We start from the raw sequence: 14,947 nt of genomic DNA on the forward strand, positions 1-14,947 counted from the left end.
CACTGTGGCTGGCCGTGACTGAACGTCTGGGCCTGTGCCAACTGTCCCTCGGTCTTTTGTTGCAGGGAATCATTTCTCTTGTCTGCCAAGCCGCCGACAGCCACTTCCGCCTGGCCTTGGAGACCTTCACAACGTTTGCTGCCACACTGTGCAACGCCCAGTGTTTTGGGGCTTCCAGACGCAAGAAGGTGAAGCGTTTGGGGTTTCACTCATTGGCTTTCTTCCACCTTCTTTTCACTTCAGCACCAGTAGCGGCCAAATCATGGCAGCTGCATTTAGGTTGCCCCTAGTGTAAGAACCCCTCGAGACCTGCGCTTCGAAGGGGACCCCCCGCAGCTGGGGCCCGTGGGGTGTCTTCGGAGAGGATGGGGTTTTGTGCCTCGTGGATCCGAGCTGCAGCGGCTGCTTGCACACAGCCCTGTTCCCCTGACCGAAATGCAGCGTGACAGAGGCTGCGCCCTTCCGGCCCAGCCCCATGCGAGAGCCCGGCCTGCGGGCTCGGAACAACTCCTGGCCCCAGAGCTCACAGAGAGCTGGGGGAGCAGCTTGAGGAGCTGCCAGGACGTGCCCGGGGAAATAAGAAGCTGGTGCAGGGGCAGGGCAGCTCCTGCCTCGGGAGCCCAAGGGGCGTCGTGGGGTGTGGGGGGCCATCGGGCAGACGTCTCACAGCATCTTTACCAACGCGGATGACCCGGGCCAGCAGGAGAGCTCAGGCCACTTGCAATGCTGCCATGCTCACCTACAGCAGCATGGCACTGCGTGCCTCCAAGGAACAACTGCTCGCCCACGTGGAGGCAGACATCGTGGGCAACATCCTGCTGCTCTACATCTCCAGTAGCCAGGTGAGAGCTCGGGGCGTGCAGGGGCAGGGATGCTGGGTGCCCCAGCTCCAGTCCCTCCGCGCTAGGGCATACTGAGATGGGCCGTCTCTTTCAAAAGGTCCCCCAAGAAACAGTTTGTCCCAGCATGAAGATCCAAGCCCTTCCCCTAGATTTCCCCCACGTGCACATGTTCCTCTTGCAGCCCGCGGACCTTCATCCAGTTCAAAGTGTTTTCTTCTCTGCTGGGCCTCAGAACTTGGAGAAAAATCTCGCCCTGGTGCAGAGCATCACCGAGGTCGGTTGTGCCATCCAAGCTGTGGGTAACTTCGGCAGCTTTGATCCCGTCCTGCAGCACAAGCTGCTGCTGATCCTGCAGGTGAGTGCCGAGAGCCAGAGCTGTCTTGCAGGGGAGTTTTGGGCCATGCCATGAGGCATGAAGGTCTCCCTCAGCTGAGTGGGAGCTCCTGAGCTCCTAGAGCCATGTCCCCAGCTGGTGGGGCCGTTGGGTGCTGGCAGTCAGTGGCCATGGCTGGGCAGCCGCTGGGGAGCTGCTACATCCTGCAGCGCCTCTGTGGGAGCTGCAGGAGTGATGGAGCCAGTGTCTGGTAGTAGCGCCCGTCTCTGGGCAGGGTGCAAGAGCTCTCCTACGCCCAATGCCCACTTTGCAAATTTCTCTCTGGGACTTGCAGAACTTGATGAGGAAGACTCTCTGGGACTTCCCGGCATCGTCACTGCACCTGAAGGTGATTCTGGCCCTGGAGCAGTGGAGGTAAGAGCGAGGAGCTGCGGGGGCTGTGAGGCGGGATGACGTTCGTCGTGTCGGGGAACTCCCAAAGGGGGTAGGGGAAGAGGAGCAGCATCTACAAGAGGGAGGGCTGGTCTGTTGTGCCCAGTGACCTGTAGGGAAGGTTCTGGGCGGGGAGAAAGGCTCTGGTCCTCCTGCCATCTGGCAGGGAAGATAAGGAGCCCCAGGGTCTCCCTCACTTTGGAGCTGGGGGTTATTTGCTGCCGGGGAGGAGAGAGCAGCTGCTGGAGCTGAAGGCAGCACTCACCGCCACAGGCTAGGCTGGTTGGATTTGGGGCGGTCGATGAGGACAAGACCAGATGCCATTTGACCGTCTCTGGAGAGCGCTAGTAACTCTTCTTTTTTTTTTCTCTTCCTTTTTCCCCTTGCCAGCAAGCTGAAGATCTCTTTTAGCAGGAAGGAAATTTGCAGCCTGCTGTCTGACTGCTGCCAGTCCATTCTGCCACTTCCTTCAGCGGATGAGCAGATGGAGGAGATAGGGAACGCGGAGGTGGCATTGCTGCAGCTACAGGTACCTTGCTGTCCCTTCCCTGCCCACATCTTGGTCAGGACCCCACCCCCCAGCACAACCTGTGCGCTGGCAGCAACCGTGATACCGCATCTCTGTCCCTCTCCTCTGCTTCCAGTCTCTGCACATGGCCACGAAGGCTCTGGGCCGGCTCATGGCAGTCCTGCTCAAGACAAAGCCAACCACTGTCGTCTTCGTAGACATCGTCCACGTGAGTATCCATGGGGCGGTGGGGAAAGCATCCCTCCTGTCAGTAGTGGGGACCGAGATCTGGGGCCCCTGGCGAATTAGCAGAGGAGCAGGAACCTCCTGCTGCCATGCCAGGTCACTGTGACCTCAGGGAGGCAAAGAAATGGGCCCTGCAGGGGGGAGAGCCAAGAGGCATCCCTTGGCCGGCTGGAGCAAGGAGATGGCTGCATGAAAAAGCTCCTGGGTGGGGGCAGGTGTGTCTGAAGAGAGTGGGGCAGTGCAGGCAGCAGTGCCAGTGCCCACTCGGTGGGGCCGCGGGGCAGGCCTTCAGGGAAAGTGCCAGGAAGGGAGGGAAATGGAGAGGGATGGCGGGAAGGGAACGATGCCCCCTGTGAGACAGAGCTGTTCTGCCCCAGGTACTGTGGCTCCGGCTCTCCTCGGACAATCCGTGGCAGCGCAAGAGGGCCCTGCAGGTCTACGCCCAGCTGCTGGCGGATTGCAGAGATGGAGTCACTTTCCAGGTGAGTAAGGATGCCCACCGTGTGCCCCTGCTCCCTGGAACCACTGGGGCCTGGAAGGGGAGCTCTGCCCAGCTGTGCACGGGCTTTCGGGTCCCCCAGCACTATGGGGTGGCCCCTCTGCCCAGTTCTGGCTTGAGTGGGGCACGGGTGGGAGATGCAAGGGGGCGCTGGGGCCGCCTACAGCCTTTGTTCTTCCTCTCCCCCATGCAGACAAGATGTGCCTACGTGCCGTTTGGCTCCTTGGCGGGATTGCTGGGGCCTCTGACCTATGACCCCGTGACCAGCTCCCGCCAGCTGGCCGCTACCTGCCTCAGCTCCCTTCTCCACATCCAAGGTGAGTAGAGCAGGCGCCTGCCGGCCCTCTGTGCCCCGCCTGGCCCTACCAGGCTCCCAGGGGCTGGGCCCTGCTGCCAGGAGGGAAAGGAGAGGCACGGTGCTCGGCTGCTGTCCTCTCCCCACCCTGTTCGTCCTCCACCTCCCCAGCCACCTGGGGAGGGATCCTGGCAGAGGAACACCCAGTCCCACCTGCCAGCAGCGTTTCCTGCAGCCGGGGGCACTCAGGGCCATCCCCCGCTGCTGACAGCAGGACGTAGACCCCTCAAGTGAGGAGCGTTAGGAAGGAGGGAGCTGAGCTGCAGGCCCATGTTACATTTACATGTTCCAAATATGTTACATTTGCGATGTACTGTTCCGAGGCTGTACTTGGAAGATACAAAATATATGTGCAAGGGTAACATGAGAACGCACCAATTCATGATGAGGAGTAAGGAGGATTAAAAGAATGCTCAATTTGCAAGACGTCTAGATAACTGGGGCTTCTTGGACTCTGGGAACTGGATCAAACCAACCTTGCGGTTTGGACTGAGACCAAGGGCTCAGAGAGCATGCGTGAGAAGGAAAGGTTAAAAAGTTCAACTCTGATGAAGACATCTTACTTCATCCTGACGACCATCAGAGATTAGTACGCAAGCGCAGAAGGACTGATAATTAGCATACGAAGCGAGGCTAGGCGGAGCTAGGAAATGAATATGCATAGATGAGTTGTGAAACCTAATGTGTCTGTAATAGCTTAGGGGATAAAAGAGAACTAAGAGAACAAATCAGACAAAGTTAGATTTGGGCAGGCATGCCCCTAACTTCCAGCGCCTAATAAAACACCTTCATATAATCACTTTGTGGATTATGTGTCTTCATGAACGCTAACACCCCCATCTGACATCCTCGTCCTGCGGGGCTGGGGCTGCAGGCGGTGCTCTGCGCTGCTTCCCCAGCCCTTGCCCCCCAGCGGCCTTTCCCTCCGTGCTGAGCGGGGCTGGCTAAAGCCCATCCCTGCGTCCGGTCTCGGCTGCTCCCCGTGCGCTGGGGCCTGTCCTGGTCTGGCCCCGTTCCAGCAGGCCACGCTGTTGCTGCATCTCGGGCTCGGCTTTTTCCCTTCCAGGCTTTCCTGTACAAGGCTCTTGGGACAACGCTGGGAGCTTGTCAGGAACTCCCACACGTCCAAGAGAAGCTGCTGCAACATCTGAAGAAAGCAAAACCTGAGGAGCCATCTGAGGCCCAGGTGAGTTTCCCTGGTCTGTCCCTGGGGGAAAGGGCTTCTTCCGGCCCTGCTCCAGGCCTTTTCCATCTCCTCATCGCTGCCTGCCACTGTGGCTGGCCGTGACTGAACGTCTGGGCCTGTGCCAACTGTCCCTCGGTCTTTTGTTGCAGGGAATCATTTCTCTTGTCTGCCAAGCCGCCGACAGCCACTTCCGCCTGGCCTTGGAGACCTTCACAACGTTTGCTGCCACACTGTGCAACGCCCAGTGTTTTGGGGCTTCCAGACGCAAGAAGGTGAAGCGTTTGGGGTTTCACTCATTGGCTTTCTTCCACCTTCTTTTCACTTCTGCACCAGTAGCGGCCAAATCATGGCAGCTGCATTTAGGTTGCCCCTAGTGTAAGAACCCCTCGAGACCTGCGCTTCGAAGGGGACCCCCCGCAGCTGGGGCCCGTGGGGTGTCTTCGGAGAGGATGGGGTTTTGTGCCTCGTGGATCCGAGCTGCAGCGGCTGCTTGCACACAGCCCTGTTCCCCTGACCGAAATGCAGCGTGACAGAGGCTGCGCCCTTCCGGCCCAGCCCCATGCGAGAGCCCTGCCTGCGGGCTCGGAACAACTCCTGGCCCCAGAGCTCACAGAGAGCTGGGGGAGCAGCTTGAGGAGCTGCCAGGACGTGCCCGGGGAAATAAGAAGCTGGTGCAGGGGCAGGGCAGCTCCTGCCTCGGGAGCCCAAGGGGCGTCGTGGGGTGTGGGGGGCCATCGGGCAGACGTCTCACAGCATCTTTACCAACGCAGATGACCCGGGCCAGCAGGAGAGCTCAGGCCACTTGCAATGCTGCCATGCTCACCTACAGCAGCATGGCACTGCGTGCCTCCAAGGAACAACTGCTCGCCCACGTGGAGGCAGACATCGTGGGCAACATCCTGCTGCTCTACATCTCCAGTAGCCAGGTGAGAGCTCGGGGCGTGCAGGGGCAGGGATGCTGGGTGCCCCAGCTCCAGTCCCTCCACGCTAGGGCATACTGAGATGGGCCGTCTCTTTCAAAAGGTCCCCCAAGAAACAGTTTGTCCCAGCATGAAGATCCAAGCCCTTCCCCTAGATTTCCCCCACGTGCACATGTTCCTCTTGCAGCCCGCGGACCTTCATCCAGTTCAAAGTGTTTTCTTCTCTGCTGGGCCTCAGAACTTGGAGAAAAATCTCGCCCTGGTGCAGAGCATCACCGAGGTCGGTTGTGCCATCCAAGCTGTGGGTAACTTCGGCAGCTTTGATCCCGTCCTGCAGCACAAGCTGCTGCTGATCCTGCAGGTGAGTGCCCAGAGCCAGAGCTGTCTTGCAGGGGAGTTTTGGGCCATGCCATGAGGCATGAAGGTCTCCCTCAGCTGAGTGGGAGCTCCTGAGCTCCTAGAGCCATGTCCCCAGCTGGTGGGGCCGTTGGGTGCTGGCAGTCAGTGGCCATGGCTGGGCAGCCGCTGGGGAGCTGCTACATCCTGCAGCGCCTCTGTGGGAGCTGCAGGAGTGATGGAGCCAGTGTCTGGTAGTAGCGCCCGTCTCTGGGCAGGGTGCAAGAGCTCTCCTACGCCCAATGCCCACTTTGCAAATTTCTCTCTGGGACTTGCAGAACTTGATGAGGAAGACTCTCTGGGACTTCCCGGCATCGTCACTGCACCTGAAGGTGATTCTGGCCCTGGAGCAGTGGAGGTAAGAGCGAGGAGCTGCGGGGGCTGTGAGGCGGGATGACGTTCGTCGTGTCGGGGAACTCCCAAAGGGGGTAGGGGAAGAGGAGCAGCATCTACAAGAGGGAGGGCTGGTCTGTTGTGCCCAGTGACCTGTAGGGAAGGTTCTGGGCGGGGAGAAAGGCTCTGGTCCTCCTGCCATCTGGCAGGGAAGATAAGGAGCCCCAGGGTCTCCCTCACTTTGGAGCTGGGGGGTATTTGCTGCCGGGGAGGAGAGAGCAGCTGCTGGAGCTGAAGGCAGCACTCACCGCCACAGGCTAGGCTGGTTGGATTTGGGGCGGTCGATGAGGACAAGACCAGATGCCATTTGACCGTCTCTGGAGAGCGCTAGTAACTCTTCTTTTTTTTTTCTCTTCCTTTTTCCCCTTGCCAGCAAGCTGAAGATCTCTTTTAGCAGGAAGGAAATTTGCAGCCTGCTGTCTGACTGCTGCCAGTCCATTCTGCCACTTCCTTCAGCGGATGAGCAGATGGAGGAGATAGGGAACGCGGAGGTGGCATTGCTGCAGCTACAGGTACCTTGCTGTCCCTTCCCTGCCCACATCTTGGTCAGGACCCCACCCCCCAGCACAACCTGTGCGCTGGCAGCAACCGTGATACCGCATCTCTGTCCCTCTCCTCTGCTTCCAGTCTCTGCACATGGCCACGAAGGCTCTGGGCCGGCTCATGGCAGTCCTGCTCAAGACAAAGCCAACCACTGTCGTCTTCGTAGACATCGTCCACGTGAGTATCCATGGGGCGGTGGGGAAAGCATCCCTCCTGTCAGTAGTGGGGACCGAGATCTGGGGCCCCTGGCGAATTAGCAGAGGAGCAGGAACCTCCTGCTGCCATGCCAGGTCACTGTGACCTCAGGGAGGCAAAGAAATGGGCCCTGCAGGGGGGAGAGCCAAGAGGCATCCCTTGGCCGGCTGGAGCAAGGAGATGGCTGCATGAAAAAGCTCCTGGGTGGGGGCAGGTGTGTCTGAAGAGAGTGGGGCAGTGCAGGCAGCAGTGCCAGTGCCCACTCGGTGGGGCCGCGGGGCAGGCCCTCAGGGAAAGTGCCAGGAAGGGAGGGAAATGGAGAGGGATGGCGGGAAGGGAAAGATGCCCCCTGTGAGACAGAGCTGTTCTGCCCCAGGTACTGTGGCTCCGGCTCTCCTCGGACAATCCGTGGGAGCGCAAGAGGGCCCTGCAGGTCTACGCCCAGCTGCTGGCGGATTGCAGAGATGGAGTCACTTTCCAGGTGAGTAAGGATGCCCACCGTGTGCCCCTGCTCCCTGGAACCACTGGGGCCTGGAAGGGGAGCTCTGCCCAGCTGTGCACGGGCTTTCGGGTCCCCCAGCACTATGGGGTGGCCCCTCTGCCCAGTCCTGGCTTGAGTGGGGCACGGGTGGGAGATGCAAGGGGGCGCTGGGGCCGCCTACAGCCTTTGTTCTTCCTCTCCCCCATGCAGACAAGATGTGCCTACGTGCCGTTTGGCTCCTTGGCGGGATTGCTGGGGCCTTTGACCTATGACCCCGTGACCAGCTCCCGCCAGCTGGCCGCTACCTGCCTCAGCTCCCTTCTCCACATCCAAGGTGAGTAGAGCAGGCGCCTGCCGGCCCTCTGTGCCCCGCCTGGCCCTACCAGGCTCCCAGGGGCTGGGCCCTGCTGCCAGGAGGGAAAGGAGAGGCACGGTGCTCGGCTGCTGTCCTCTCCCCACCCTGTTCGTCCTCCACCTCCCCAGCCACCTGGGGAGGGATCCTGGCAGAGGAACACCCAGTCCCACCTGCCAGCAGCGTTTCCTGCAGCCGGGGGCACTCAGGGCCATCCCCCGCTGCTGACAGCAGGACGTAGACCCCTCAAGTGAGGAGCGTTAGGAAGGAGGGAGCTGAGCTGCAGGCCCAGAGCGTGAGGCGATGGATTTTGGTTCAACCCCTTTCCAGCCCCTTGAGAAACACTCTCTGTACTGAAGGAAGCTGCTGGATGGGGCACCAACCAACCCCCCCCCCGGGAAATCACGTCGAAGGCAGTTCTTACCACCTTTTCACCGAGCAGCATCTGTCTGCGCAGAGTAGAGTGTTGGCCTCCCAGAGACGCTGGTGGCCTGTGTGGCAGGAGGAGAGGCAGCTGCAGGGAGCAGAGGCCTGCAGCCCCTGAAACAAGCACCGCCAGCTTGTCAGCTGCAGAACCTGGCAAGGGACATCCCGCTGCACCGAGTTAAAGACTAACTACCCTGGCTTCTGGTCCCCCTTCAGCAAAGCCCGGGAACGGAAGTTCAGTTTCCCTAAGTGTGACTCCCCTTTTCTCCCCATGCTCGTTCCAGCCAAGGCCACGAACAGGGTGTTTGAGACAGACGACCCTGCGAGCTGGTGTGAGGGGCTGAGTAATCAGATCGCCGCATCTCAGCAGCTCCAGACCTCTGTCAAAATTGGAAAGGTAAAGAGTGCCCTCAAGTTTGCATTAAGTTCTGAAGAGCTGGAGCAGAGCCGTGACAGGATCTCTCCTGTTTCTTGTTTCTTTCCAGATCGTTTGCAAAAACTTCCCCAAAGAACAGGCCACGGACTTCATGATGGCCATCAAGGAGACCTTCCGGCGTGCCAGAGGAAGACGTGTGCGTGCTGCAGGGAACTGGATGATCACCTTCGTGAAAATATGTGGAAAGGACATTCTTCCAGACGTAAGAGACATTTTTCCGCGACGTGGACTTTCTCGTTTTGGCTGTCGCACCACACATCTTGCCGTTTGTGTGCTAAAGAAGCTCTCGGTGCAGAGCCAGGGCTTGGGCAAGGTGGTAGGGGTGAAATTTCGCCTTAAAGCTTGAAAGCGTGGCAAGGGAGCAGGCGTGGCTCATGGGCTGAACGTCCATGTCCCCGCAGAAGCAAGGACGTACCAAGACATTCCTTCTCCCCTGCTTCTTTCAGGTGCCAGGAGTCCTCTCCATCCTGCACACCTGCACATGGTCCATGCTGCAGACCTCGTTCATGTACTTTGTGCACGATGCGGTGCTGATCCTGGCCCGCTATCACGAGGAGCTCACGACGGATGTCATCATCCAGAAGTTTGTGCCTATGGACAGGTATGTGCACTACTCCCTTTCTTGCTGGGGTCAGAGAGCCGTAGCTTGTCTCCACTAGGGTGATCCAAGTGAAGCAGCAGCTCCTTTTCCTACACCAAAATGTCTGAGGTGTGCTCGTATCGCTGGTAGGAACCGGGCATCTTCAGCCCAGCTGCTGAAGAAGAGTGAGGTGAAGGCATCACAGGTAACAGAGCATACGGGCTCATGGTTGCACATCTTCTCCTTTGCAGAAACACACTGGAGCTGTGGAGGACTCTGGGGAAAGACAGCATTGGCATCTGTGTGCTGAGGCGCTTATCCGAGAAGCTGAAGAGAGTGGGAGACGACAGCTCCGAGCCCAGCTCGTCCAGTCGCAGGCTGGAGGACCACCAGCCTTCTCCGGAGTCCTTGACTGTACGTTCAGTGGCAGGGGCTTTGCGTCTGCTCCCCCACACAAAGTCCGAGGCAAAGGCGTTGGGTGCCCTTTGCAAATGTCTCTGGACACTGCCAGGACGCTGTGCTGGGGCGTCTCCGCGTTAGCAGTTCGGGACGGCCGGGACAGCCGCTGCTCCCAGGCTGCAAGGCTGTCACGGATACGGGACGTGCAGGCAGTAAAAGTGCCCCAGGCAGCCAGGGGGCCGGGGCTGGTGGCAAAGCTTTTGTTTAACAGGTGGTTCTCGGTCTAATTTCCCTGTAGGTCGCCTGTGCCATCTCAGAAGTGGTGTCTGTGCAGTCCGAGAAGGGGGTCCAGAGCTTGCTTCCCTCCCTCCTCCCTGGGCTCCTGCTGCAGGTCAGCGAGGCACTGGGGGAAGAGATGCTGTTTGCGCCCCTCAGCCCCTGGAGAGGGCTCTCTGAGGATCAGCGGCGAGAGGACAACGTGCGCAGGTCAGGAGCGGGAGGAGCAGGGAAGGGGGGCTTGAATTGCCTAGGCAAGCATGTTTGTTTGTTTCCTGTCCTGCTTCCTAGGCATGAGGCCACTTGAGGCTGCGGATTTGTTTTTTTCCTCCCATCCCCGTTTGTTTGGGGTTTCTTTTCTCTGTTTTTCTCTCGGGCAGGCTGTAATTATTGCATGATGGCTTGTCCAAAGTTTGTTTTCATTACGGTAGAGATGTCTGTGTGCTGAGGGTCTTCCTGCGCGGTGACTTCCAGGGAGCACGAGCACAGCTGCCACATCCTCGTAGGGTTTGTGGCCCAGCTCTGACCACAGGCAGCTGTGCTTTCCTGCCCTAGAGGCCCTGCCGGTGTAATTCATGGCCTGTCAGGGTGCACCAACCATTGCACTCAGGCGGTGCTGCCTCCCTGCGGAGGTTCGAGTGGTCAGGTCAGTCCCCCCACAACATAACAGGGCACTTTGCCGCAGGGTGCCCTTAAGGCCCAGCTGGGGGGCCCCATCCCGGGAATTCTTTGTAGCACCGCGCTCTGCCCCTGCTCCCGCTCCTCAAGGGCAGGAGAAAGCTGGGGCCGTCTGTAGCCTGCAAGCCCCTCTGCGCAACGTGCTGGCGGCAAGGGCCCGTAGGGAGGGCTGTGGGTGCCTGGCATCGATTGAGCCTGGGGGCCCTGGGTTTTGTCCTTCTGTAAGTGGCTTGGGGCATTGCCAGGTCTAAGAAAGACAGTTGTTTTTTTGCCAGCTTTACAGACTTGGCGGCTACACAGCGTTGCTTCAGCGGTTCTTTGCCTCTCCCTCGATGGAGCTTGGGATGAGTGAAGAACCGGCTCGTAAAGCTGCTGAGCATTCTTGCTCTGCTAAGTCTTCCCCTCCGGAATGCTGCTGTGATCTGAGACTCCTCTGGCTCTTGTTCTTTCACCAGGCCTTTTTGCGAAACTCTTATGTCAGTGCTGAGCAAATGCACTCAGAAGAACTGGCTGACGCCGTCCTGGATGCAAAAAATGTCGGCGATGCTGGAGAGCCCCCACACTCATGCCGAGGGCATGTGCCTCCTGACGAGGTGAGAGCCCCAAGGCAGCATCTCACCACCTTCCTCTGGGTGGCTGCGTCCAGGGCAACGGCTGGCGGGGACCTTTCCTGCGTGCTCGGGGAGCTCTGCTGCAGGACAGAACAGCGCCTGTGCTGGAGGAGGGGAAGTCCGGGGTGGCAGCCTGCAGCCTTCCCGCCTGACCAGGCGTTGCCTCTTGTGCTCTTTGTGCAGAGTCCTGGTCCGTGCGCAGCTCATCTCACAGGAGCTGATTGAGAGCTTCTCCCAGTGGCTGGACTGCCCATCAGCAAACCTGCAGCTGACAGCCATGGCTTTCTTTGCTGAGGTGAGGCACTAGGAGGGCAGGAGGGCTCCAGAGGGCTTTTCTTAAAGGTATTGCTGCTTGGGCTGCCTCTTTCTGTGGGAAGAGATCAGAAGAAAGCGTCGCCATCGAGACTCGGATGGAAGCTCCTTTGTTCGAACCCTGTTTGTGTGCTGTGCCTGGGCTGAGGTTGTGTCCTGACTCTCGTGGATGTGTTGCTCTATTGTAGCTGATGAATGACCCGCCTATCGAGGGGAGGAACGTCCTGAAGATTCTCAGGGTCTTCACTGAGAAAGCACAGCACCGAAGCAGCACCATAAGGCAGATGGCAGCGAGAGCTCTGGGCAACGCAGTCAGCAGTGTGCCCGTGGAGGTGAGACGGATTTTCCTGTGCTCTGACTGGAGCCCCTCCCTAGCAAGACCCCGGGGGAGAGCTGCTTCGAGAGCCTGGACAGAGCGGCAAAGGCAAAAACAGGGCTCTTTCCTAAGGCCACGCTCTTTCCCCCGATGCCAGCAGGGCTGCCAAGGGAAAATTTGGTGCAAAATGTCAGAGTAACAATGCTTCGTAACAGGCCTGTCAGCCACGTAAAGAGCAGCTCTTTGAGGCAGGAAGAGCCCTAAGTCTGTGCGTGTCTTTGGCTTTGCAGGTGCGAAAGCACAGGAGACCTGTTGTACAGGTGCTGCAACAGAGCCTGGCGGACATTGCCTGTCCCGAGGTGGTTGCAGAAAGCATGGTGGCGCTAGCTGAGTTCGTGAGGGTGCTGCAGGCAGTGAACTTGGGATCGGCCTTTGAAGCCATCGCCAGGTCCACCAAGATGTTCTTCGAGTCTGTGAGTGAACCCAACTCTTTCTGCCGCTGGTCTGAGAAGTGGGGGGTGGGCAGGGGCCTGCACGCGCCGCGTGGATGGCCTCTGCTGGTGAATGTCTGCTTTGGCCTCGTTACCCAGCTGACAAACGGGTTTCTGGGTTGCAGGAACTAGAGTACCTTCGCTACTCGGCACTATGTCTAGCATGTCTAGCTAGTTTACATGTCTAGCACTAGACATATAAAAAAAGGCCTAGCAATCCCGCCAAGGAGCCAACCCGCTAAGTTTGTAAGCATCTGCCTCGGTAAGTTTCTTATCAAACACGCACATTGGGAACAAACGCCGACTCCACGCCACCGGGCCCTGGGGGACGCAAAGCCCCATCTTGGGGAGGGCTGGCGTGCTGTTACAGCGTGCCCTTATGGCGTGTTGTTACAGCATGCCCTTATGGCGTGCTGTTACAGCGTGCCCTTATGGCGTGTTGTTACAGCGTGCCCTTATGGCGTGCTGTTACAGCGTGCCCTTATGGCGTGTTGTTACAGCGTGCCCTTATGGCGTGCTGTTACAGCGTGCCCTTATGGCGTGTTGTTACAGCATGCCCTTATGGCGTGCTGTTACAGCGTGCCCTTATGACACCGGGGCCATGGGCTGCACCCGCCGTGCCACAGTGGCGCCGCAAGCTCTGATTCGCTGAGAGGTGTCTCCGGGTGCCCCGGTGGAGTCCTCCCGGTCCATTGGGGAACCGGCTGGCACCATCTGGAACAGGCCAGAACCGGCCGTGCAGGCTGTGCCCGGGGCAGCCCCAGCCTTGGCTCCCTCAGGGCCGCTCCTGCAGCCCCCCGCAACCCAGCCCTCGCGCCCTGCCCCCAACGTGGGGTGGGAGGACGGGGCAGGGGGACGGGAGCAGGCCTCAGCCCAGAGGCGCTGAGCAGCGGCGGTGCGCTGGGCCCTGCCCCGCTCTCCCCTCGCCCAGCCTGGCTGTGGCTGCCGTCAGGCAGCTGAGGCACTCCGTCCCCCGGCATCGCACGTGCTGGCTGCTCCCCTCCCAGCCTCGTCCTGCACAGGGCTGGAAACGGTTCCGATCCCATCCCATCCCTGAGGACTGGGGTGAGGCCGACCTGCCCGCAGTGCCCAGGTCTCTCTCCTGGCCCACCTTGACGACAGGAGCGACGTTTGCTTTCTCCCAGTCCTCAGCAGCCTCTCCTGATCGCGGTGACATTTGAAGGATAATCCTGGGAGGCCTCACGGTGAGGTCCGCCAACTCCTTCAGAAGCCATTTGTGCATCCTGCCAGGCCTCGCCCCACAGGCTCCAGCGTGCCCCCCCTGGCCCTGGGAAAAAGACCCTTTGTCCACAGTGGTGAGGCCACATTGAGTTGTATTTCCCCAAGTACACAGCGGTGAGACCACGTGCGGAATTTTATTGCCCACAGTGTGCCACAGTCACGGAGGGCTTTGTCTGCCGCCTGCCACGCTCGGGTGTCCTCAGTGCTGCTCAGGCCTTGGAAAGCTGCAACAAGACAGAAAGAGCTGTGAGCAGCCAGCCCAGGCAGCTGTCCCCCCTGCCACCCTGGAGCTGCTCCCCCCTGGCTGGCCGGCCCCTGGTGCCGGGCATTTGCCGGGCTGCTTCTGGGCTCTGACCTCTGCCCAGACCCACGGATCCGGAGCTCAGCCCCACGTGAACCGACCTGCTATCTGACGGAGCCTCAATTCCTTCTTCTTCTTCTCGCCAGGATGTCATCTAAAGTACAGAGCAAAGAGGCAAACATCAGAGCACTGCTCCACAGCCCTGGCTTCCCGCCCTGCCCTACGGCTGGGACACATACTTGGGGAGCCACTGTGCAAGGCTCTAAATATCACAACTTGATGGTTGCTAAAGCTTTTTAAGGAACTCGGAGGCAGGTTGCAATGAAAAGCCCTGTGTCCCTGTCTACCCCATCTTGAGCCCATGGTACACAGCACGGTGGGTGCTGTGGCTCAGCCTCCGGAGCAGGCCCCGGCAAGGATGAACCAGCAAGCTGGTGCCTGGCAGGCTGCGGGGGGCAGGCTGGACTCGCTGCCCACCACGCTGCCTGCACCTCCCCGGGACGGGGCAGCGAGCCAATCTGAGCATCGCCCCGTGAGGGGCCCGGCCACTCTGCTAGCGCCAGCTGTGTGGTGCTTCTCCTGCACACAGGCCAAGCTCTGAGCAACCCTGTCTGCCCTGTTCTGCAAAGGCAGGGCCCAGAGGAAAGAGGAAAGAGAAAGCAGTTGCTCCCACAGCTCAAACCAACCGGAACTTCTGGAACCCGCTTGGACCAGGAGTTTCTCCTTTGCAGTCTGGTAGATCATCTACCATTAAACACAGGATTTTATGTACAAATATATACATGACAATGCAGTCATGTCCAAAACAGCTGGTGTGAATTCCTGTTCCTAACCCACTCCATGTGCAACAGGTCACATTTCAGTCACTGACAGCTTACAGGACTGCCCCTGTTAGCAATAGAAGAAGAAATAATACAATATTGTTTAATATGTTACATTTGCGATATACTGTTCCGAGGCTGTATCTTGGGAGACCCAATATATTTGCCAGAGGATGAGAAATTAGCAAATCTCCTAAAGGCCCGAAAGAACTCTGATGGACGCTATGTAACCGCTACGGGCCAGATAGTAATATCCCCCTTGGTGATGCGAGAAATACTTCAGACAAGACATAATGAGTGTCACTGGGGTGCAGAGGCAATGGTACCATTTTTAAAACGTAGCATTGTCTCTACACATATGTTAACAATGGCAAAA

The 14,947-nt window shown here is 59.0% G+C and overlaps 2 protein-coding genes across 2 annotated transcripts in view; both read left to right on the top strand.

Moving 5' to 3' along the window:
• The first annotated feature begins 676 nt into the window (after positions 1-676).
• LOC136790724 (maestro heat-like repeat-containing protein family member 2B) lies at positions 677-4,011 on the top strand. Its single transcript, XM_066996144.1, has 7 exons — positions 677-842; positions 940-1,197; positions 1,511-1,590; positions 1,999-2,137; positions 2,253-2,345; positions 2,740-2,844; positions 3,055-4,011. Exons 1-7 carry the CDS (start codon positions 687-689, stop codon positions 3,184-3,186), a joined length of 963 nt encoding a protein of 320 aa, XP_066852245.1. The 5' UTR covers positions 677-686; the 3' UTR covers positions 3,187-4,011.
• The window catches only part of LOC136790775 (uncharacterized), a 45,222-nt gene continuing 34,003 nt past the window's right edge, over positions 3,729-14,947 (top strand). The window contains exons 1-19 of the mRNA XM_066996553.1: positions 3,729-3,732; positions 4,236-4,402; positions 4,552-4,674; positions 5,173-5,328; positions 5,426-5,683; positions 5,997-6,076; positions 6,485-6,623; positions 6,739-6,831; positions 7,226-7,330; positions 7,541-7,664; positions 8,393-8,505; positions 8,594-8,746; positions 8,991-9,145; positions 9,376-9,538; positions 9,822-10,009; positions 10,933-11,070; positions 11,272-11,383; positions 11,589-11,732; positions 12,007-12,189. Coding sequence (XP_066852654.1) covers positions 3,729-3,732; positions 4,236-4,402; positions 4,552-4,674; positions 5,173-5,328; positions 5,426-5,683; positions 5,997-6,076; positions 6,485-6,623; positions 6,739-6,831; positions 7,226-7,330; positions 7,541-7,664; positions 8,393-8,505; positions 8,594-8,746; positions 8,991-9,145; positions 9,376-9,538; positions 9,822-10,009; positions 10,933-11,070; positions 11,272-11,383; positions 11,589-11,732; positions 12,007-12,189 — 2,598 coding nt within the window. The remainder of the gene's footprint in view (positions 3,733-4,235; positions 4,403-4,551; positions 4,675-5,172; positions 5,329-5,425; positions 5,684-5,996; positions 6,077-6,484; positions 6,624-6,738; positions 6,832-7,225; positions 7,331-7,540; positions 7,665-8,392; positions 8,506-8,593; positions 8,747-8,990; positions 9,146-9,375; positions 9,539-9,821; positions 10,010-10,932; positions 11,071-11,271; positions 11,384-11,588; positions 11,733-12,006; positions 12,190-14,947) is intronic.

This window comes from Anser cygnoides, chromosome 4 (genome assembly GCF_040182565.1).
Source record: "Anser cygnoides isolate HZ-2024a breed goose chromosome 4, Taihu_goose_T2T_genome, whole genome shotgun sequence".
Lineage (NCBI taxonomy): Eukaryota > Metazoa > Chordata > Aves > Anseriformes > Anatidae > Anser > Anser cygnoides.

What these genes read in the sequence shown, in the direction of transcription:
- LOC136790724 (XM_066996144.1), top strand. Translation starts at nt 687, where the DNA reads ATGACCCGGGCCAGCAGGAGAGCTCAGGCCACTTGCAATGCTGCCATG. An exon ending in CTGGCCCTGGAGCAGTGGAG is followed by an intron (nt 1,591 to 1,998) that starts GTAAGAGCGAGG and finishes TCCCCTTGCCAG; the next exon opens with CAAGCTGAAGATCTCTTTTA. An exon ending in TGGCATTGCTGCAGCTACAG is followed by an intron (nt 2,138 to 2,252) that starts GTACCTTGCTGT and finishes CTCTGCTTCCAG; the next exon opens with TCTCTGCACATGGCCACGAA.